This window comes from Antechinus flavipes, chromosome 1 (assembly GCF_016432865.1).
Source record: "Antechinus flavipes isolate AdamAnt ecotype Samford, QLD, Australia chromosome 1, AdamAnt_v2, whole genome shotgun sequence".
NCBI lineage: Eukaryota > Metazoa > Chordata > Mammalia > Dasyuromorphia > Dasyuridae > Antechinus > Antechinus flavipes.
Genome location: NC_067398.1, coordinates 609,666,994 through 609,690,177, shown reverse-complemented (window position 1 = coordinate 609,690,177; position 23,184 = coordinate 609,666,994). Strand labels below are relative to the sequence as shown.

The 23,184-nt window shown below is 34.3% G+C and overlaps 1 protein-coding gene across 3 annotated transcripts in view; it reads left to right on the top strand.

The window, feature by feature from the left end:
- The window catches only part of SAMD12 (sterile alpha motif domain containing 12), a 494,473-nt gene that overhangs the window by 42,166 nt on the left and 429,123 nt on the right, over positions 1–23,184 (top strand). For all 3 annotated transcript variants that reach the window (XM_051971015.1, XM_051971014.1, XM_051971016.1), the window contains exon 2: positions 17,634–17,812. In XM_051971015.1, coding sequence (XP_051826975.1) covers positions 17,634–17,812 — 179 coding nt within the window. The remainder of the gene's footprint in view (positions 1–17,633; positions 17,813–23,184) is intronic.

Below are 23,184 nucleotides of genomic sequence, written 5' to 3'. Positions count from 1 at the left end.
GAAATCCTCCATGTAATATTATACTTATTTCATGAAGCCTCAGAGGATACAAGACCTTAATGAGACCCATGGACACTTAAAGGAAGTTACCTTAATAATGTACATAAGACAAACAAAATGAAGAAAGCCTATTGATTAGGATGTTATAAATGGATAGGTTGTCATTGATTTATTTATCAGTATCTCTGTCTAGGACAGGGAAGAAAGATGGTAAAATAGGGTCAAAATGAGACAGAAGAAGGAAATAATAATAATAATAACTAATATTTTATAGAATGTATTATATGCCAAATATTATTCTAAATACTATAATAAGTATTTTGATTTTCACAAATCATCCTGGGAGGTACATGCCATTTTTATCCTCATTTTAAGATCAAGGAACTGAAGCAAACAAATTAAATGACTCCCCCAAGATCACATAGCTAGTACATGTCTGAGGCTGAATTTGAACTCTGGTATTCCTGATTCTAGACCCAGCATTCTATCTACTATGTCAGTAGAAGGAAAGTTTGCAGACTTTTTTGGATTATTGTGTAGGATTTTGAACAGAAGCTTCTTACTAATGTGTCCCTAAAATGCCTTTTTTGATCTGAATATTCTCTCTCTTTTTTTTTTAGGTGAGGCATCAGAATTTTTATTTTATTTTATTTTATTAATTTTTTAATAGCTTTTTATTTACAAGTTATATGTATGGGTAATTTTACAGCATAGATAATTGCCAAACCTTTTGTTCCAATTTTTCCCCTCCTTCTCTCCACCCCCTCCCCTAGATGGCAGGATGACCAGTAGATGTTAAATATATTAAAGTATAAATTAGATACACAATAAGTATACATGACCAAACTGTTATTTTGCTGTACAAAAAGAATCGAACTCTGAAATAGTGTACAATTAGCCTGTGAAGGAAATCAAAAATGCAGGCGGACAAAAATATAGGCATTGGGAATTCTATGTAATGGTTCTTAGTCATCTCCCAGAGTTCTTTCGCTGGGTGTGGCTGGTTCAGTTCATTAGTGCTCTATTGGAACTGATTTGGATCATCTCATTGCTGGAGATTGGCCATCTCCATCAGAATTGATCATCATATAGTATTGTTGTTGAAGTATATAATGATCTCCTGGCCCTGTTGGTTTCCCTGAGTATTCTCCTAAAGATGTTTTCTGGCTATGGATCATGGAATCCCATACTTTATGAAGCATCAAAATAACTCAAAGGGCAGTAAAAAGCATGGTGTATTAAAGATGGCTACAGCATATTTCCAAGGTTGAAATGTAGTATGATTGGGAACAGAAGTGAGCCAGTTATATAGTGAGAGCAAGGCAGGACAGATGGATAACCAGATTGGTTCAATGATGCCCAAAGAATGGTGTTAGAAGACATAAAGGGATGCAGCTAGATGGTGTAGTGGTTAGAGCACTGGTCCTAGAGTCAGGAGTGCCCGGGGTTCAAATCCAGCCTTAGACACTTAACACCTACTTATTAGCTATGTGATCCTGGCCAAATCACTTAAACTCAGTTGTTTCCCCTCAAAAAAAATGCATAAAGGAAAACATTTGGGAGAGTCTTCTGTGGAAAGTTTATAGGAAGACATGGATAATTAAAACTTCTTGGCATAGATTATTTTCTTTTTATCTTTGCATCTAGAATGTAATGCTTAGCACACTGTAGATACTTAATAACAAAAGCTTATTGAATGAATGACAAGAATTATCTGAGATGAGAAGCCACAGATAAGTTGTGATCTTCATTGGAAGTGGTATCCATATTGATGGTCCTATTGACATTTTGAAATGTACTTTTTCTTGATTTTCCCTTTGATTCAATCACTTTCTAGCTCATAGTACAATTAATTATGTGTATCCATTTCATAGTACCCCATTCCTTAGAAAATAAACTTCTTGAAGGCAGGAAAGACATTATTCATGCACAGTGCATTACTCATACAATACACTTAATACACACTTTGTTGAATGAATATAATGAAGAAGGCAAAGCTTTGTTGTTTTGTAAATTCTGTATGTTTCTATGGTCCTATAACTTTTTTTAATGTGATGTGAACCAGCAATGGATAATGTATTGCACTGAGAAAACAGATAGCTTGGCCACTGTTTATCTGTAAATTTGAGGGGAAGTTAATCTTTCTAGGCCTTAGTTTTATCAGATGAGTTGTTGGAGATGGAAGGGTGTTAGAGAACAATTCAATATCTTTGAAACCTAAAAACTTATGATTCCCATTGAAATGATTAATAATCTGTTAATTTTTAATAAAAAATAAAACACATTAATAGAATTTTTAAAGCTACATATGAGAAGACTAATAAAGGCATACATATATACATATATATGAAATTATTTGGGCTTAGAAGGAAATTCAATTGAGGATAGCTTTGAAAATTATATTTTGAATTTATTAAGCAAATATTTAAAAGATACATAATAGAGCACCATATACAATTTTTTTTTGTTTTCTGCTTTGTATTAGAAATGGCATTTGATGTTCAGTTCAAAATTAGAAAAAAGTTTTGTCTTTTTTTTAAAAAAAGAAATCATAGCCCTTTAGCACTCATGTTGTAATCTTCTTGAGTCTGTTCAGTCTTAGAGCTGGAAAATAATAGCTTGATTTATATCCCAGAATTTGCTGGAGAGGGTGAGGTAAGGCTATTTAATGACTTAACAGCATTATTTTCTGAGAGGGGATTTTAACAAAGACCCAACTAAGTCACTAAGATTCACATAGAGAGGCAAAAAAGTATTTGATTTAGAAGATTGAAAGTGCCTCAGTTGATCTTAATGAGACTACAATATAGCACAAAATAACCAAGATCTGATGGGGGAAAGGGAAAAAAAATAACTTCTCTAGAATATTAGTTTGCCTTCTGAAACATAATGAAATATGCGCTGTAGGAGATTCCTAGCATTTTTAAGGCAAGCCATAACTCTCTCTCTTTAGTAATTTACTGGGACAGAAGATACTGATGTTGATTATAACAGTCAAAAGTTCTTTTGTCATATGCATATACAGATCTTTGTTTCCCTGTTTTCCACTGTGGGCTTTATATATATATATATATATGTTCAAGGAAAGATAGCAATCTTATTTTTTTTTCATCTCCAAGTTTAATTTTCAATCGAGTCTCAAGAATCTAGTTTTAAGATTTGGATATATATCAGCTATGTAACACTGACATAAGGAGAATAAGATACAGTGCAGAATTTCAAGTACTCAGTAACATTTTGATGAAGGACAATTCATTTAATCTTTCTTGGTTCCCATTCCCTGGGAATACTATTTGTAGATGTTTTAGGAGAGAAGTCCTCTGTAAATCTTTAAATTCCATTAAAAAATACCTGATCAATAGTCAATTGACTGATCAATAGTAAATAGTTACTGAGTGAGTATCATGTGTGAGACACTAAAAAAATGGCAAAAGAAAGTCCCTGCCTTGAAGTAGCTCACACTCTAATGAGGAAAGATAACATAAAAAGAAGCTGAAAAGTGGGAGATGGAGCATTGGAAGAGGGTTCCTGTTGTGGGGAACATGATGAAATCCTGCAGCCAGGTGGACGTTGATGAGATGACTGCTCTGGACTCCTGCCTTAAATGTAGGATCTGGCAGGAACAGTAGAATGCCTACCCTCTGCCCTCTCCAATCAGAAGGAGGGAAAGGTCTTAGGGACAAGGAGTATTGAGGAGATATGAGTTTCAAAGTTGATGTCATCCTGCAGGATAGTGAGTTTCTGGATTTCATGAAGTCCAACTATCAGTATTATTACTTGTCTTAGAGATGAATGGAAATGAAAGAAGAGAGGTTTATTTTGTATGGGTTAACTCTCCATTAAAATGACAGAAAAAATGGCAAGGTCTTTTGATATAGGTTGGTATGTTTTATTTTTATCTCTGCCACCATGTTCTTTTTCATGTCTTTTAGGTATAATGCCTTTTCCCCCAGTTCAATCATTTCTTGATATTTGACTCCTTCACCTCCTACTCTGCAATACTCACTTGTTATAAAGAGAAATAATTAAGCAAACTCAATAGACTTAGCAGCTGTGCTTGTCAATGTGTACAACATTCTGTGCCCTTAGACCCCTGTCTTTCTAGTGAGAGGAGGAAAAGGTATTTCATCATGTGCTTTTTCCAAGAACAAAACTGGTCATTATGTTATAACATGCTAGTTGCTCTCCCTGCCTCCAAGTCCCTTCCCACTTCAGTCTATCCTCCACTGAGTTGCCAAAGTGACCTTTCAAAAGCTCAGATGTGATGATCATGTCATCCCCCTACTCAGTGAATTTGAGTTGCTTCTTTTTATCTCTAGGATCAAATATAAAATCTGATTTTATCTCTTTTTGATTTTTCAGTCTCCTTGTATTTTTAGTCCTTCTATGTACTTTCTGCCCAATAACAGTGGCCTTCTTGCTGCTTCTCACACATGACACTCCATCTCAATTGCTCATTTTCACTGATTATCCCCCGTGCCTGAAATGTCTTTCTTCTTGTCTTAATAACCTGGCTTCCATCAAATCTCAGCTACAGTCCTGCCTTCTCAAAGAAACTTTGTTGAGTTATCTTCCTGTAACTCAGTGCTCTTGTATGTACTGGGTTGTTTGTACATTGTCTTCCCCCATTAAATTGTGTGCTCCTTGGGAACAGGGACTGTTTTTGCCTTTCATGGTATCTACAGTGTTTAACATAGTTCTTAGTATACAATAAGCATTTAAATTCTCGATGACTACTTTGTCTCCATTTTCTTCACTATTGGTAAAATAGAGATAATGTTTATAAGTTGTATGGATAGTGACTGGTAATCTTTCTTTTCAGCAATCAAATTGCACATTAGAGTCAGGACACAGTGTTTTTGTATCTTGGACAAAGTGGGAAAATTTTTTCTCATGTATTCCTGATGCTTTGAATTTTCATTATACCATAAAACACATGCCTATGTGCTATGAAAGAAAGACATTTTGTTGATAAAAAATCACTTTTCAATATTTGTGTGTTTAACTTTTCCAACTTTAAGCATTTGCATGATTTTTATTGATAATCTATTTTCACTTTCCCATCAGCAACTGAGCATATTCCTAGCTATGCACAGTTGAGGACAAAATAGGAAGCATGATGTTTTCAAGTTTGTAGAGTAACTAATATACTACTAGGTGTTTCACTTATCTTTTTCACCCTACTTTTGTAGAGTCCTCCCATTTATTCTTGTGGCATATTTTCACTTTTTGCCTTTAAAATTCAAATTTTGCGATGTAATTATAGCTCTGAAGCATAATACAAGTTCTTTGGGCTTGAACCAAGTGTGCAGTGACACAGCTTAATATGTAATAAAATAAACTGTATTCAATATATATATATTAGTATATCTATTCAATATATATATATTATATAAATATAGTAAAATTAAAAATAGACTTCATACCAGAATACCTGGAACTCCTGGCAGCCATAAGTTTAATGTTAATGAATCAATCACAAAAGGAGAAAAGAACTTATGACAGTATAGATTTCATATGCTATGAAAATTAATATTTTCTTAATTCCTTTTCAATTTTTTCTGAGATGTTAGTACAAAAGGTCACATTATTCTAGAGAAATACTACTGAGAAGTGTTTTGCGTGTTTTCAATTTTGTTTTGTATTCTGCATTTGTGAATTATTTTTATGGTTATTGTGTTAGGAAAACTGCATATTATCAGAATTAATGTTTTGTCATAAAAATTGCATGCAGAAGAGTATATTTTCAATTATTTCTGCTGAAAGAGTAGTTTTTGGTACTCAACTTTTTTGGGGGGATATTTTTTATTTCCCATAAGTTCATTGTATCAATATTCATGTTTTTGACTTTCACACAATTTTCAAGGAACATTACCCCCATAAAAGTTGAGGATTTATTGTGTGTGTGTGTGTGTGTGTGTGTGTGTGTGTGTGTGTGTGTGTGTGTGTGTGTGTTTGCTGAGCCTTTCTCTGAGTACTATGCCTGAGGCAACTGCTAATATATCTACCTATTAGACTTAGCTCTGGTTTGGGGCTCAGCTCTATTTTAAATTAAGAACTGATAAAATTTAGAATCAGGATTTTATTCAGTCAATCAGTAAATATATATTAATGTTGACTGCATCAGGCACTGTACTAAAGAGTTCAAAATACAAAAAGAGGTAATAGAAGATATCTGTCTTCAAGGATTGTACAATCTAATAGAGGAGACAACAAGTAAATATATGCAAGCAAACTATATGCAGGAAAATTGGGGAATAATCAATAGAAGGAAAGCATTAAAATTAAAAGGAATTAGAAAAGATTTCCCGTAGAAGGCAGGATTTTATTTAGAAATTAAAGAAAGCCAGAGCTTTAGAGGTGGAATTAGACCTCAAATGTCATGTAATCCAACTCCCTCATTTTTACAGATGAAGAAATTTAGTCTCAAGGATGTTGTCATTTGCCTAAGGCCATATAGGTATATATCAGAGGATATTTATGTATCCAAATCTGTCAAATCAAGATCCATCTGTCAAATCAAGAGCCAGCTCTCTGTCCCTATCTCCCTTTCTCTCCCTCCTTCTCCCTCTCCTTTCCTCTCACTTTTTTTCCCTCCCTCTCCCTCTTTTTCCTTTTCTCTCCCCCTCTCCTTTCTGCCTTTCTTTTCCTCTCTCTGCCCCTTTCTGTCTCTGTTTCTGTCTCTTTCTTTCTCTTTCTGTCTTTTTATAACATTCTTTATCTTATTTTTATGTTATCTCTTTATTAAAGGATAGGTCAACTGCAGCAAAGCTGTATTCCTTGAACCCTAAAGGAAAGGGAGAATGTATCATGCAAGTAGGACTAAAAGCCCTGGAAACCTCACTGTGCAGCCTTTTTGAATCATCTGAAGAAAACAAAATAAGAACAATGATGCTGGTTAGTGTGTTTTAAAAACAGTTGATAACTATTGAATGTAGTCACATTGTACTCTATAAATGGGAAAGCCCTAATCTGGCTTTTTCTTGCTTGTAGTGATGTTATGTAGTGAATCCAGCTTTAACCTAACAACTTAACATCTGCTTGGGAATAGCCTATATTTCCACAGGTAGATAGTACAATGGATAGCATGCTGGACCTGGATCTGAGTTCAAATCTAGCATCAAATATTTACTAGTAGTGTGATCCTAAACAAGTCAGCCTCTATTTGCCTCAGTTTGCCTCAGTTTTCTCAGCTGTAAAATGTGTATATCTTTCCCATGTTTGTTGTGAAGGTCAAATAAAATAATAATTTTTGTGTTTGAGCACAATGTCCGATACATAGTGCCACATAAATGTTAGCTATTATTAGTATTATTTTTGCTTGTTCTTTGTAATTTTCCAACATTTAGACTTGATTGTTCTGTGAATTTTTCCCTTGTTTTTGTTGTTAAGGCAGCAACATACATCCTTTGGAGAACTTGACACACAGAACTTTTTTGCTGAAGAAGAGTAAACATCCTTTAAAAAAATTAACTTTATGTGTATGTATGTGTAAAAAGTTGTGGATATATGTAGATATACATGTACATATATGCACATAAACATATCTATCTATAAAATTTGTTGTGCAAATTTTGTTTCTGCACAGTGAGCTACCAGGAACACATCTATATCAAATGGCATTTCAAGAAATGCTAAAAGGAGCACACTGATGATGGGAATTTTCCCTGTTTAATTTTTAAAATAGCAATATCTGTGAAATTCATTCAGTCTTAACTCCTTCATTTCAAAGAACTCAAAATTAGGAGCATTAAAATTTAATTAAACATGAAAGCCTCAGCATTTCAGGTAAATGCCACAGGGACTGATTGAGTTAGAAATGCCTACTCAAGCAGGAAGAAGCCCAGAAATCGTCTAAAAGGTGAGCCTGAATGCATCAGAATGGCCCTTGGGCTGCTCAGTCCATTACATTGGGTAAATAACTGTCCTCAGTATAGGAAAGGATTATAATAAAAAAGAATAAATAAAAACCAAATAGGTTATCATTTAAAGGACAAGCCCAGAGTTGAAGGTCATTGTATCAAAGAAGTTACTTAAAAATTGCTTGACTATAAATGTTAGAAATACGAAGTTGCTGGTTGTGTATATATATATGTATGTGTGTGTATTTGTATGTGTGATTGTGTGTGTGTGTTGAAGAGCCTACATTTGTGTCACTTCCTAAACTAATGGAGAGTATTTTAAGAGGGAAAAGGAGGAATGGTGGTAGGAGGAGGTGCTGATGAGGTAGAAATAGAGGATTAAAATATATCTCTGTGAAGAATAAGACTATGTGCACAGAAAAGCAAAAGCGTTTTTTCATGTGTTTTTAGATATTTTACATTTGGAGCACAAGATATTTACATCTAGAGAAAATTTCCCATCTGATTTATGAGCAGATATTTCCAACAATGGGAGGAATGGTTGCTAGCTAGCTATATTTTTCTATGCTTCTTATAAGTGGTAGAAAACCACATTGACAGTGGAAGTTTTTTAAATATACATTTAACTGTCTCCTTATGTCATTTTAGTACAGGTGCTCCTGTGGAGAGGAAGGTGCAATTTGGTTTTAAGGATATTTGCTCTTCTTTAGCAAACAGGGTCTGGGTACTCAGTTCTGTTTTCCATCATGGTTTTTGACAGTGGTAAGATAGTTCTTTCTCTTTCCCCTGCAAACACAAATCCCAGAAATCTGGGAGAAATGGAAGAAATTCCTCCATTGTGGCAAGTAGCATGACATGACAAATTCATTCTCCAGGAGTCCAGTCTTTATAATTTTCCCCCTCTCCTTTCCCCCATCTTCCCCACTCTTATCCTCTCCTCCACATGTTTTAAGAGCTATAAATGCACAGAAAGAAAGTGTATTCATTTATCTGAACCATGAAAACATATATTATATTCCTACTGTATTGGGCAAAAAAAAGGTGAAATAAGCCCTCGCTTAATATACTAGTAGGGGCCACTAGGTGGCACCATAGTGCACAGAGTACTGGTCCTGTAGTCAAGAAAAGTCATCATCCTGAGTTCAAATCTAACCTGTCCCTTATTTGCTGTGTGATCCTGGACAAATCACCTTATTTGCTTTATTTTCTTCACCATAAAATGAGTTGAAGGTGTAAAATAACTCTAGTATCTTTATCCAGAAAACTCCAAATGGGGTCATGATAAGCCAGACATGACTGAAAAGTGACTGACAACAACAAATGGCAACAAAAAGATGAATGGAAAGAGTTCCAAAGGAGGACAAATTGTTGCCTGATAGTGGCAAACTAATCTTCTGAAAGTAGAATTGAGGATACTAATGATGATTATGATATTGAAAATAATAATAATATTTACCACATGCCAGGTATGATGCTTTACAACTAGGTATTGTTATTATCCCAATTTTATAGATGAGGAAATTGAGACAAATAGATTAAGTGATTTGCTTAGAGTAACACAGCTAGTGAATGTCTAAATCCAGATTCGAACTTGGGTCTTCATGACCCAAGTCCAGTGCTCTATCTTGTTTCAAAAATTAACAAAACATTCCTTCAGTTAAAAACTCTTCCTCTTCATCTCCTTCTTAATTGTATACTAAGCTTTGATTTGCCTTGTAATCTTATGTGTTTGGTTTTATTCATTTTAAAACATCATTCTGAGAATGTGTTCATCAGTGTCAAAGGAGTATATAATACACACAAAAAAGGTTGAGAAAAGCCTGCTTATAACATTGGGACCTAGCTTCCACATAATGGTCATTCCTCACTATTCTTTCAGCTCATAATTTTGGGGTTGGGGTATAGTGAAGAGGATAAGCATGAAAAAAAGAACATCTATTGCAAGAGACAGTGGCCAAGGATTCAGTGACTTCTGGGGAGAGATAGTTTTTCATTAGTATAACAAGAAAAGAGCATAAAGAAGTCTTGGATAAAGGGGTATTTCACAATTCAGCAGAGATTCTGAAGAGCATAAAAGAATGTGGTGTTGATAGTGTATATGGACTGTGGACAGAAAGTTGAGATGCTATATTAGGAGGAAAAATTCTGCACCAGTGAAGTAGAGTACTGGTTGCTGGATAAGGAGAGAACAGAAATTAGGAATTTGCCTACCATCATATAAGGAACAGCCATTTTATGGAGGCCCCAAACAAATGGTGGGTTTAAGGAGAATTGAAATGAAAAAACAGGAGGTTGAGATTGGGGATAATTAACTTCTTGGGATCTAATGATTAAATAATATAGGAATAGGAAGGAATAGGTAGGAGTGTGCTACCCATACAAGTAGTAATGGGTGGCAGATGGATTATAAGGGTCACAGTTTATACAAGATTTTGTGGTGAACAAAGGTCAATAGCACTGCTACTCTGAGCTTGATGGGGGCTGGGAATATCATGTTGTGGAAGTGGGTCAAGATCTGGTGGAAGGTGCCTGAGGCTTTGATCAGGTCTCTGAGCTTGAATCACTTAGATCAACATAACCTGAAAACTGGTGCATTCTATACCTCCCCATCTATACAATTGGTTTTATGTCATATACATCTTTGGCAGTCTGAGGTATCTTATAAATCCTTTGTCAGAATAATGTTTGTTGCCTATAATTGAATTGCTGCTCACATTCTTAAATTTTAGTTAGATGTTAGTTAAGATAAAGATATGATTTTTTATGTCATCCAAATCTGTTTGCTGACATTTGGGTGCATGTGGCTCTGAGTTAAGACTCTCTGATTTATAGTTCAACTTTATTTTAGAAATAAGTAGACTGAGACCCAGAAAGGTTGAGCAAGTACTAAGCAGCAGAGTTGGAATTTGAACACTGAGATATCTATTCTAGGTGATGAAGAGGAGAAATTCTCTAACAAACCTAACAAAATTTTTCAACCCAAATTCCTACATATCTTGATATTCTCAAATCAGGGGGAAAGTACGGGTGAAAATATATTGGATAATATGTCAGGTTAAAGTAAGCAATACTAAAGGCCTGTATTTATTGGCTTCATGTTTTTATATTGTAAATACTTTCTTTCTTGAACTAAATTAGATTGTTTCAGAAAATGAAATTGATTATACCTACAGACAGGAAAGACTGGTTTCTGACACAAAGGTGATTTCAGAATTGGCCATTTGCACAATCAACCCATTGGCTGGTTAGAAGTAAAGGTCAGTCACTGAATCATCTTATCAGGTTAAGTTACTTGGCAGCCAAAGGCCAAAGCAGGATTTCAAGTTAGGGAATCCTGGATTCTATCCCAGTCTTTGAGTTTTACTAGCTTTGATAAACAAATCACTTAATTTCCCTGAGCCTTCCATATCTCTACAGAATGGGACATGATGACTTCTCTGTTCCCTTCTTAATCTAAATCGAAGATTCTACAATCCTTTGAAGACTGATTTAGAGTACAGATGTTATATTGGAACTAGTTGAGCCAAGCCAGAGAGTATTCTAAATATTCTAGGTGTTCAGATTGGTGTGGGTTGGATTATTTAGGAAAAATATATTGTAGTAGAAATGAATTTTGAATAACAACTTAATTGTCAAAGAGTGTGGGGTTGAGAAAAGAAGGATTCCATGAGATTATATAGGAGTAATCCATGAGATTACGTAGGAGTAATCATTGTGTCTGTGGGTGATTGTGAGGAGACTACCTGACTTGAAGATTTATGATAGGTAATGGTGAAAGGTAAATTTGTCCTATGAGTAGTAGGACAGTTGATAGAACACTTGAATATCAGCCCGAGAAGATTAGACTTGATTAGACAGGCAATAATAGAGAGCTAGGCTGGGTTTTAAGAGGATATGATGAAAAGCTTTAATCTTTCTAAAGTAAACATAGGTAAATCTTTATCATATTCATATAAACCTTGTTAGCATTATTAAGCAAAGTCCAGGTACAAGTATGATAATTTTCTATAACAGAGATGAATAGCTACTCACTGCTGAATCAAAATTGAACATATTGGTGTCTGACACCTTGATGCTTATAAAATTGATCTAGCAAAAATCCTAGAGACTAGATTTCAAGTCAGAGGTCACAGACTCTTCTCTCTTGGAAGCACATTCTTTTTCCTCTTGGGTAACAGTAGAAGCCTTGTGGATGGCATTTGAATATTCAGATCTCTAGATCTCCTAGCAATGGAAAAAAAAGATTGGTACTATCCATTCTAATTTTTTTTGGTCTCTTCTAAAGGGTCTCTTGGATGTTCTGCAAAATGACATAAGCCAAGAGGTGGAAAATGAGAGTTTGACCTGTGAAGTTGTCTAATGATTTTGACTTCTGTTCCTGGAGAAATTCTGGAACACGTTATAAACAAGATTGCTTATAAGCATTTAGAAAAAGAAGTGGTGCTTTTTAAAAGACAGTGAAGTTCCATATGATATAGGTTATGACAGGGGAAACCAACCTTTCTGTCTCCCTTCTTCCTTCCATTTCTCCTTCCTTGTATTTTGATCATTCTAGAAGTCCAATGACTTTTCAAAGTCACAATCCTGTAGCTGATTGATGTGGGAATTTCAACCTGCTCATTTCCAACCTGATCTTTTTGATTGCTTTGTAGAGTTCGGTACTCTCTCTTCCCCTCTCATCCCAGACTCTTTGACCCCTCTCACTAGCAGTGGGTACTATATTAGTATGGGTGCTTAATTGGCTTATCCCACTGTAGTTCAGAGCTCCTGTGCTCAAGATGTGAGTCTTAGTCTCCCTGGTGGTATAGATTATAGGCAAATGGCATCATTTCTAGCTCATTTTTTTCTTGACATAGTAACTAGATTGGATGATGTCAACCTAAGTTATGAAAACCTCAGCAACTAATTTGATATTCTGAAATAATTTGGCAGGAAGATTGATTCAATGGAAAACGCTTAATTTGGAGCTGAAAAATTCTAACTCTGCCACCTGTGTGAACTCAGGCAGGTCATTTAACTTTATTTCTAAATAGCTAGAAAATGTAAAATGAAAGGGTTGGTGGAGACAAACATCTAACATCTTTTCTAGTTCTAAATCTGTGATCCTTTGATCCTGCTATCCTCAGGGAAAAGACGAAGAAATATGAACTATGTAACATATTGTAGTTAAGTATATTTGGAATTAGATGAATGATTGGATCAAAACAATTAGTCCATTAGACTGGCAATGTCAACTATGAGGTAGGTCTCTAGAGGAGTACGCATGGGATTGGCTCATGGCCCTGTGCTGAAGCTAAAAATGTAAAAATTAGTAAGAATAAAAGTAAAGTTCTATACTTGGGCTGAAAAAGTCAACTTTAGAATTGAAGCATGGGGTAGTCATGATTAGACAGATATCCCTATAAAAAAAAGTCTGATACATTGTAAATGCTTAATATATTTTTGTTGATTAATTGAAAGTTTTGGTGATCTGCAAACTCAATGAGAGACAAGTCATAGTAGCCAAAAAAAGGTGGTGCATTCCAGCATGCATCAGGAAAGTTATATGGTCCTAAAGAAGAGAAATAATAATTATGTTAAAATCTGTTGTGGTTGAGGCACCTATAGAGTGGTGTTTTTATTTTGCTATGCCATATTTTGGGAAAGAAGCTCATAATGGAGCATATCTAGAAAAGGACTACTAGGATGATAAAAAGAATGAAAAATTTGTCCTTCAAGGGAAAATGGGGATGTTTGAGAATGTTTGTTTAGAGAAGATGTAAAAGAAACAAGATAGCAAGTATTTAAAGAGTGGTTAAATAAAGATCATAAAAATTAGATTTCGTCTGCATGATCCCAAGAAGGAGTTTCTTAGTTTTTAACAAAATCCTGACTAGAAAGACATAAATAAGTATAAAAGTATGAAGAAAGACATAAAAAGATGTCTAGGAAAGGCAATGTTAAATGAAACCATACAGTTATGATAGGATCATTTAGGACTAAAAGGAAGCTTATAGGCCATGAAATCCAATTCCCTTATTTAAAAAAAGAAGAAACTCAGCTTAAGAAAAATTAAATGACTGTCCCAGGGATATATACAAGGATAGATATTGAGTAGATATTTAGGGCAAGATTTGAACTCAGGTCTTCTTATCTCTTAAGACCAGTTTTTAATGGTGTTCTATTGACAGATCGAATTATCTCTATTAAATATGCCCCTGTTTTACACATACATGCAGATAGATGTGCATTTATATGTCTATGCATATTTCAAAGTAGTAAATATCAATTTATCCTCTTCTTTGTATTCTGAGAGGAAGATTTCTATACATTATCTAAAAGTAGAATGACATGCCTCTGAGATTAGTGTATTCTTCCTCACTGGAGACTTTCAAGCAAAGATTAAATAGCCATTTAGTAATAGGTACAGATTGGACCAAATGGTCTTTAATGTTATTTCCAGTTCTTAGACAGAGTGGTTATTATGCTACATGTTATAGGATATCACTAATGCTAAGCATTTCTATTTAATTTGGATTTCCCTTTCCATTTCAACTACTGAGCTAATAGGACATCTTTTGAATGGGCCATAGGTCATCCAGATTTGGAAAAACTCTGTGGAAAAATCCCCTTTGTGTATGGGATTGAAATCAAGATCAATTTTCTCTTTTTCCCAAACAATTTTATATGGGTGGTCTGTCAGCATCTTAAAGACATAGATGAATAAATGAATACAAAATCATTTAGTTAAGTATTTACTATGTTCTAGACTCTGTGAAAAGTTCTGGTGATACTAAAAGAAAAAAGCAAAAACAACCTTTGTTGTCCTAGGGTTTATGTTCAAATAAAGGAAGATGACACATGTAGGTAATGTAGTTAGAGAAAAGGGTTTTGGATAGATAAGTCTCAAAGAATATGGTGATTGGCATAGTTGACTGACACATGCTTATAGGGAGTAGTAGTAGGATTTAATTGTTATTTTTTAGAGTTACTCTTGGGAAAATGTGTGTGTGTGTGTGTGTGTGTGTGTGTGTGTGTGTGTGTGTGGATGTGTGTGGATGTGTGTAAGAGTGACAGAGACAGACAGAGACAGAGACAGAGAAGTATACAAATTCTAGGAAAGGAAACAAGACATGGGACTAGGTAAGAAAATGTGAAATGCTAACTAATCAAAGCCCACGGGTATAGAGTTGGGATTTTATGGAATAGGAGGCTGGGCAAGAAGTAGTTTGCCATGAAGACAACTAGAAACATGGTATGCTGATAAAATGTGCAAATGACTCAAAGATGGGCAACTTTAGAGTTCTTTGTTAGATATATTTTAGCCTTCTTACACTTTCCATGTACCTCTCATTACTCTCTGGGTTGTATATATCTTTAATTCTGCATAGGCAGTAGAATTCCATATATCAGTAACATATGCCATCTAGCAGCACTGATAAAATCTTACTACTGAAAATATAGACCTTTGTTTTCATGGGAAGTTGAGGTCATAAAAGAGCTTTGTAATTTCCTGAATGCAACCGAGCACATTTTCCTCCTTCATTACTACTCCGTGCCTTGTAAGTACAAGTACTTGTACTGTCTGTTCCATGTGTATACATGCATGTGTGAGCATGTACACATGCATACACACACATGCACACTATTGAATAAACTCTGCAACCAATCAATCTAAATGGATATGTGGATGTTGAAACCTGGGCAATATATAGTACTTTTTGCACTTGGTCTTTCTTAAATAAATGGGCAAAGTCAGAGTCTTTTAAGTGATTACATATCTCTTCCTGGAGTTTCTGAAAAAGTCTTGAGGCTTGATGAAATCAGCATGTCATCTTCAAGCAAGAGTTTCTGAGGTAACCATAAGGAATTTCTCCTCAACTTAGAACTTGTCCAGGTCACTTCTTTTACAGAGTGAATATTTTAGATGGGTGCATTTATGTTTTATGTCTGATGTTTATTATCCAATAACACTGAACAGAATTATTCCTATTTCTGTTGTTTTACTTTGCAAAGAATAGTGAATGATCCTGATGTGGGGATGGGAGATATCTCACTTTAAAGGAGCTTGTTAGGCAATAACTAACTTATACTGGCTGTGTGTGTGTGTGTGTGTGTGTGTGTGTGTGTGTTATTTGTGAAGGAAGGGGAGGATTCTAGAAATATTAGGTCTTGTGTAGAACATAACACTTGAGCTGAATGTCTACTAAATTATAAGAGACTGAGGGAAAGAAGGACTTTATTCTAGACATGGAGAATAGTCTATACAGAGATTTGAAAGTATCGGATGGAATATTGCTTATGTGGGGCAGAAAGTTGAACTAGTTTGGTAGGAATCAAATCTTTTTTCAAGGGAAATAATGAGAAATAATCATAGAAAGAGAGAGACTATATAGCTTTCAGGGAAGGGCTTCAGATGATAAATAAAGAAGTTCATATTTAGAGGCAATAGAAAAATCCCTAAAGCTTTTTTGGGTAAGGTAGTGACATGATCTTTGTACTCCCAGCAATTAGCATAGTGCCAGGCACATAAGTACTTAATAAATAATTGCTTGACTGAGCATCCATTAGAGTCAAGCCTTGGGGAATTCTGAGAGTCAAACCTTGAGAAATTCCCAAAGTGTGTGTTTAGAGCATGGATGATAATGCCACCAAAAAAAAAAAAAATCGAGAAAGAATGGCTGCACAATTAGGATGACAACCAAGAGAAAACACTGTCACAAAAAACTAGGGAGGGAAAAGAATAGGGAATAATTAACTATGTCAAATGTGGTGGGTAGGGAGGGAATAGGAATCAATCAACAAATGTGTATTAAGTATCTACTATATGTCAAGCATGAAAACTGAGAAAATGTAGATTTCACAATTAACAACTCATTGGCAATCTTAGGACAATTTCAGTCAAGTCATGAGATTGGAAATCAGATGACAAGAGTTTGAGGCAGAATTTCCCAAATGGTGGGATTTATCTCTTTCTTATCTCATATGCATGATAAGATAGAGTATCTAGAGTGCTCAAAGTAATGATGCTGGATGCTTTCATATATAATTCCTATACAAATTTATCACTCCAACAACAACAACAACAACAACAACAAAAAACCCTGAATTTTTTTCAAACATAGGCAAAAATAATGGGGAGAATTTATTCCAGTGACAGTTCCTGAGCAATATTAATAGTGTTCAAATGGGGTCAAATATTACATGTAGAATTTTAGCATAGTCATAATTTGCTGCCATCAATATAGGTTCACATGAATTCTATTGTGGCATTTGAAAATGAAGTCTGAACCTTAAAGTTAAAAAGGCTATACTTATCATTGATCTCAGATCTTTGCTTGCAGTAGATATTTAATATGGAATTGTTTAATTGAATGAGCTACTCTGGAATGAAAACCTGGATTTTTTCCAGATTCATAAAGAATTAAACCAAATTTCATACTGCCATAATAGGGGAAGGATTAGAAATGCCTCAACAGTTAGAACTGTCCCTAAGAGTAATGGATTGCTTTGACGTGACAGATTCTGTCTGTTTAGTCTGCAAGCAGAATCTAGGTAGCAGGTAGAAGTATTTTTCCTTAGTTATAGGTAGCTCAGGTGGCCCCTATACAATGCTTTTATGCTTTTGTAGTTCCTTAGGATTATACCAAATACACTTTTTGAAGTTCTCTCAGCTTCTCCACTCCCAGTCTGGCACCTTTCTACTGCTATTTGATGAAATGTTCTTTGTATCTAGAGATTTTCCTGATATGATTTGTTTACTGAGCTATATCTGTCATTTTTTCCCTCCAGCTATCCATTGCAGTCTGAATCCAAATGGTATTGATCACTCTGTCCATGCAGAAGGTATTAACCAGCAAATTGAAGGTGAAAGCATTGAATCTCAAGCTGTTAAGAACAAAACTACCCAGAAGTCACCTGACCTGAAAGAAACACCCAAGCGACAACAGATTGAGGCAGAGGCATCTAAGGTAAGGAATAATCCAGTTTATTGAGGCAATACATCAACTGCAATTTTCTGAAAAACATATGTCAACCTAGCAATAGGAAAGAACAGTTGCTATATTGATTAGCTATGATCTTGCTTGGGTTTTATTTTGAAAGATAATTCTCTTTGTAGTTGGATTATTAGTCTACATTTGCAGTATTTTTATTCATAAAACATTTTATTTATATTATCTCATTTGATCCTTATAACAGAGCTTGTGAGATAGGTAAATGCAAATATTCTATTTTAAGGACGAAGAAACTGAGAGGTTTAGTAATTTACTGAAGGTCATACTGTTTGTAAATGGCAGAATTGGGGCAAGTGTTAATTCTTTAAAAACAAATATTTTTGGTTTCAAGACAATAAAAACAAATTTTTAATGTTGCCTTTTATATATCATTGTCATTTCCTATGTGTAAGTATGTGTATATGTAAAACCATCCCAGACAGGCTTATATGTACTTCAGCATTAGTTTTGTCAGTTTTCAGCAGTCAATATGGCTTTACAGAGAATCTCTCAATCTTATATAATTGATGCTATTAATAGAATGTAAGGTTACACATCTCAACATCTAGGTTCTCATATTCTCAAATAGATCTGTGTTCTTATTGATTTGGGAATTCCCTTCAATAATGTTTGTGATAATCCATATTCTCAAATAGATCTGTGTTCTCATTGATTAAGGAATTCCCTTCAATAATGTTTGTGATAATCTATAATGTATGTTATAATCTATTTATAATTGACCATCCTTTGTGAATCTCACCTGTGTTCTCCTAGAGGAGCCAATCTATATGTTGGGAACCTTTTTCCATTTTTCTTCACATTGTAGGAGTACCAGTGAACACTTTAGCCTCTACTTCTACCTCTCACCCTAATTATGTCACTAGCTCATCTTATTATGTCGTACAGAATAATAACATTCTTTATTTCTGCTCTTCTTTGGAATTCCTTCTTGATTATGTATTGTAGCCTGCTCACACTTACCAAAAGCCTTTCTACTTCCCTTCTTGCAACACTCCTCTTTAGTACTTTAGAAGCAGTAGTATTAAAAACAAGCAAACAAACCAGTAAAATCTTTATAATAAAAAGATAAGCCTTTGATGTTTTGGTGAAGTTGAAATTAACAAATGTGCTTTTTCAGTTGCCTAAAAGCAATCCATCTCACTCTCCTCCTTTTCCACTCTGGGTCTATCTGCATTATCTATCTTAAAAAAACATACCATTGGAAAAGCTTTATTGGATGTTAGTAATGATAAATTGCTACAGTATAGCCTTTATTATTCTCATGTGAATTATCTCAAGAGATTAACCTCTACCAAATGATTTTTTGCATCTCTGGATAGCATCTTCAAAGGAGATAATATTTGCAAAGCTTTTAGCACAGTATCTGGCATAAAGGTGATATAAATGCTTATCCCTCTCCCTGTTTCTTCTTGGTCACACTTTCTCATTGTCAATTGGTGTGCATTTAGTTAATTGTCCAGATAAGCTAATGTTTAATATTCGTGTAAATAGAGAACAAACATCAGGTTATTCTGATGACAAATTAATTCATTGAGTTTATAACAGTTTTTCAAACTTAACAAATCATATTTGCATCATTAATTATTTTGAATGATTAGTCTTAGTATTTCTATGCACTAGCTTGAATAATTGAGAATGGGCTTTATTAAATTTTTACTGTCTTGTTCATGAGAAACATAATTGGCTAGCCAATAGAAGTAGATAGTCATACATGATGTCTTAGATGTGAGGAAATGAGGCATATAAGATATTTGCTAGTGGTCCTTCAAGTTTTGCTTTTTAAGCAGAAAACAATCTAAAAGCTTTTTCTCCCTTTCCTCTAAACTTTCTGTGGCATGAAGAATTAATCAAGTTTTAATGTAATAGGCTCTAAAATCTTCATTTTCTTGAGAGCCTTCTGCAACAAGAAAGATAGATGGAGTTTTGTCCAAATAGCATCTTTAAGATGAACAGCTAAAATAGATTAAAAATTGTAATGAAAGAATAAATTAGCTGTTGATTAGTTCTTTATTTTTATAAACCCATTCCAAAATTAAATCCATTCCTATTATTATTAGTAGCATTAATAAGTAGAAATTTGATTGAAGTTTGTGATGAGGTTATTTGTAAGTTACTGAACACTTTGTATGTAATTACCATGTTAAATTTTTCTTGAGTTTAATATTTTGGTGATGTTTTTGTATCTAGGTATTTTTGTGTTCATTTTGTTTAAACTGAAGTTCACTTAGGATTTAGGAGACTTTTATCAAGCAGCAAAAATATTGGTAGCAGATTTCTTTATGGTGCCCATGAATTAGACAAATCCTCTCAGAAAAATATCCAACAATGCTCTCCAGGATGTATGAAGTCATTTTTTAATACTGCTTGAAATTTCAAGGTAGTTTTCAGAAGACCTAATTAGAACTCAGCAGATAGCATAATCTTCCCATCTCTGTTTAATTTATGTATGCTTACTATAGTCAAGGATGCCCAGGTTAAGACAAGAAACATCATATTTTGGATGATGAGAGGTTTACACATTGTATGGGCTGATCCTATGCCAAAATAAATATGAATTCACTTTCTTGAATCTTATTTCCTTTATTATGTGTATATATAATATGTATTATGCACATCACCATTAGAATGATTTGTAACTTTCATAAATAACTAAGCCCCCAGTGATATAAGTTGGATTGACGTGAATGGTTGTAAACTTGCCCAGAGATCATTTAAATAAAGTTTTTGGTCATTAACTTGTATGTTGTAAAATAATTTTACATTTTCTGGGCCAGAAGGTAATTTTTAGTTGCTTTAACCTCATGCCAGTGCTTAAAGGAATAGAATCCTAATAAAATTTAAGAATTTTCAGTATAATGGAAAACGCAATGAGTTTGGTGTCAGAAAATATGTTCTCCAATGCCAACACTGCTATTTGCTGTCTCTGTTTTGGGCAAATCACTAAGTTCTTCTGAATCTTATTTTCCTATAATGTTCCTAAATCCATGATATGTAAGCATTTGACATCTTTGAAGGCAGAAGATGACTCAGGGCATTTAGTGGCTAGAAGGCTGGACGAATCAGAAATTTGGATCTGAGTGTATTGATAACTATGACACGCAACAAATCACTTAACCTTTCTTTGCCTCATTTTCCTGATAATTGGAGATAATAGTAGCACTTACCTCATAGGGCTGTTGTGAGAATGAAGAAATGAAGGGTTTTGCAAACTTTAAAGTGCTATTTAAGTTTTAGTTAATACTATTATTGTTATAATTTACCATTCATGAAACTAGTGATAGGATAGTTATTAACTCCCTTTTCTGGGTTCCCTCATTTATAAATTGAGGAGGTTCCAATGGAGGAATGAAAATTATTGAAGTCTTTATAGGACTAGATTTGAACCTTGGACAAGTATGATTCATAAGGAAAGTAAGGAGAATAAAAGGCATTCTAGCTTGGGACAGGCGAAAGTGACAATTAGGAAAATTATTCTCTCCTTCTCCATTATATTTTTTGTGATGATCAAAATCCACTGATATTATAGAGAAAGAAATGGCAGTGAAGGTGAAATCAGTGGTTTATGTATTTGCTTGCCTCAAAGTGGGCTCCTGTTCTTGTTTGCCCCAATAGTATAAATAGTAATGCATAGTACATAGAATCACATTATTTATTGAAAAAGAAATCTAGATCCTAAGTCAGTATTGTTAGGCTGAGAACTAGGTAACTGTGAAGCAAAGGAGGTCATTAAAATTTGCAGAAAAGTTTTATTTTCTCAAATAAAAGCAGGTAAGTTCTTGTTTTATCCATTTAGGGGGGGAAAACATGGTGATACTAATAACATTTTAAAACAGCAGATAATTAAGCAATTCTGGTTTGCATTTTCTGACTCTTTGAGAACATTCTTAATTAACACCATCCAAGCTTCTTAATTAGCCTCATCCTGAATTTAAATTGTATGCATATGATTACAGGGATTGGGGGATAAACCAACCTGGGACAATAGTTTTGTCAAAAATAATCCACACAGGGATAATTGAGAGTTGACTACAGGGAAGCTGGTTTGTGCTTCCTTTTCGTTTCTCAAGTATCATTCCTTGTATATTATAGATAACTGAAGCTTTAGGGATATATTCTTAAACAAAAGTTTAACTAGCACATTCTGGCACTATATTTATTTGTTGGATGCCCAACCACGCCACTGGATTTACCCAGTCAGACTCAATCAATGGCTCCTGTTGGTTGTCTCCAAATCCACATAGAACATCCTAGTTTCCCACACAAATGGGCCATCACCTCATGGCACTAAATCATTTAAAACGAACCATAGAGAAGAGACAAAAACTCATACAGAAAGTAGACAATAACAAGGTTCTGAGTTCTATAAAGATTTGCATCTTAGACCATCTTCTTTTTTAAAAATTATTTTCTTGAAATATTTTGTTTATACACATTTAAATCCTATACTTACATTTTCCGGAGAGCCATCTCCTATAACGATTTTTAAAAGAGAAAACTATAATTAGGAAAATTCATTAAAATGTGAATTTATATTATTAAGGGGGGGAAATCTTAAAATATATGCAGTATTGCAAACTGGTGGCCTCCCACCTTTACGAAGGAGTAGAAATATTGTTTTTTCATTTCTCATCTTTAGGGCTATCCTTTGTAATTTTACAATATTAATTTTTGAATTGTTTTGTTATTGTTCTTTTCCATTTGTGTTATTTTAGTTGTATATATTTTTGCTTGACTTTGCTTACTTGAGTTTATATCAATTAATATGTCTTCTCATATTTCTCTGTATTTATCATATTCAATATTTCTTATAACACATGTAACACTAAATTATATTCATATACTTCAATTTATTGAGCCATTCCCCAAATGGTCGGTTTCTACTTTGTTTCTAGTTCAACACCAACACAAAAAGTGACAAGTACTTTGGCATATATGAAGAAATGTGATATATTTCTTTCTTTTTTAACTTTCACAGTGGACATTTACTTAAAATACATAAATAAGTAAAAAAAAAAAAAGTACTAACATTTCTCCTCAGTGCCTTTGGGATAAACTCTTTTTCATTCCATGTTGTTCCCTGGGGGGACTTGGCTCATCATTAGCCAAGTATCTATATAACACTATTTCCTATCATGACTGCTACATAAATCCTTGTCTCAGTGACTTCTGGGCTGGGTCCCAAAGGTCAGTCCAAAAGGTCACTCCTTCCTTTTTTGGGCATTGTTGCTAGACTTGCTATAAAATTCAGCATGGACTCCATCTCTCAAATTCTTGAAAGCTTACTATTCTGACCTTTCAAAAAGTGCAAAATGTGAGCCTCCAAATAG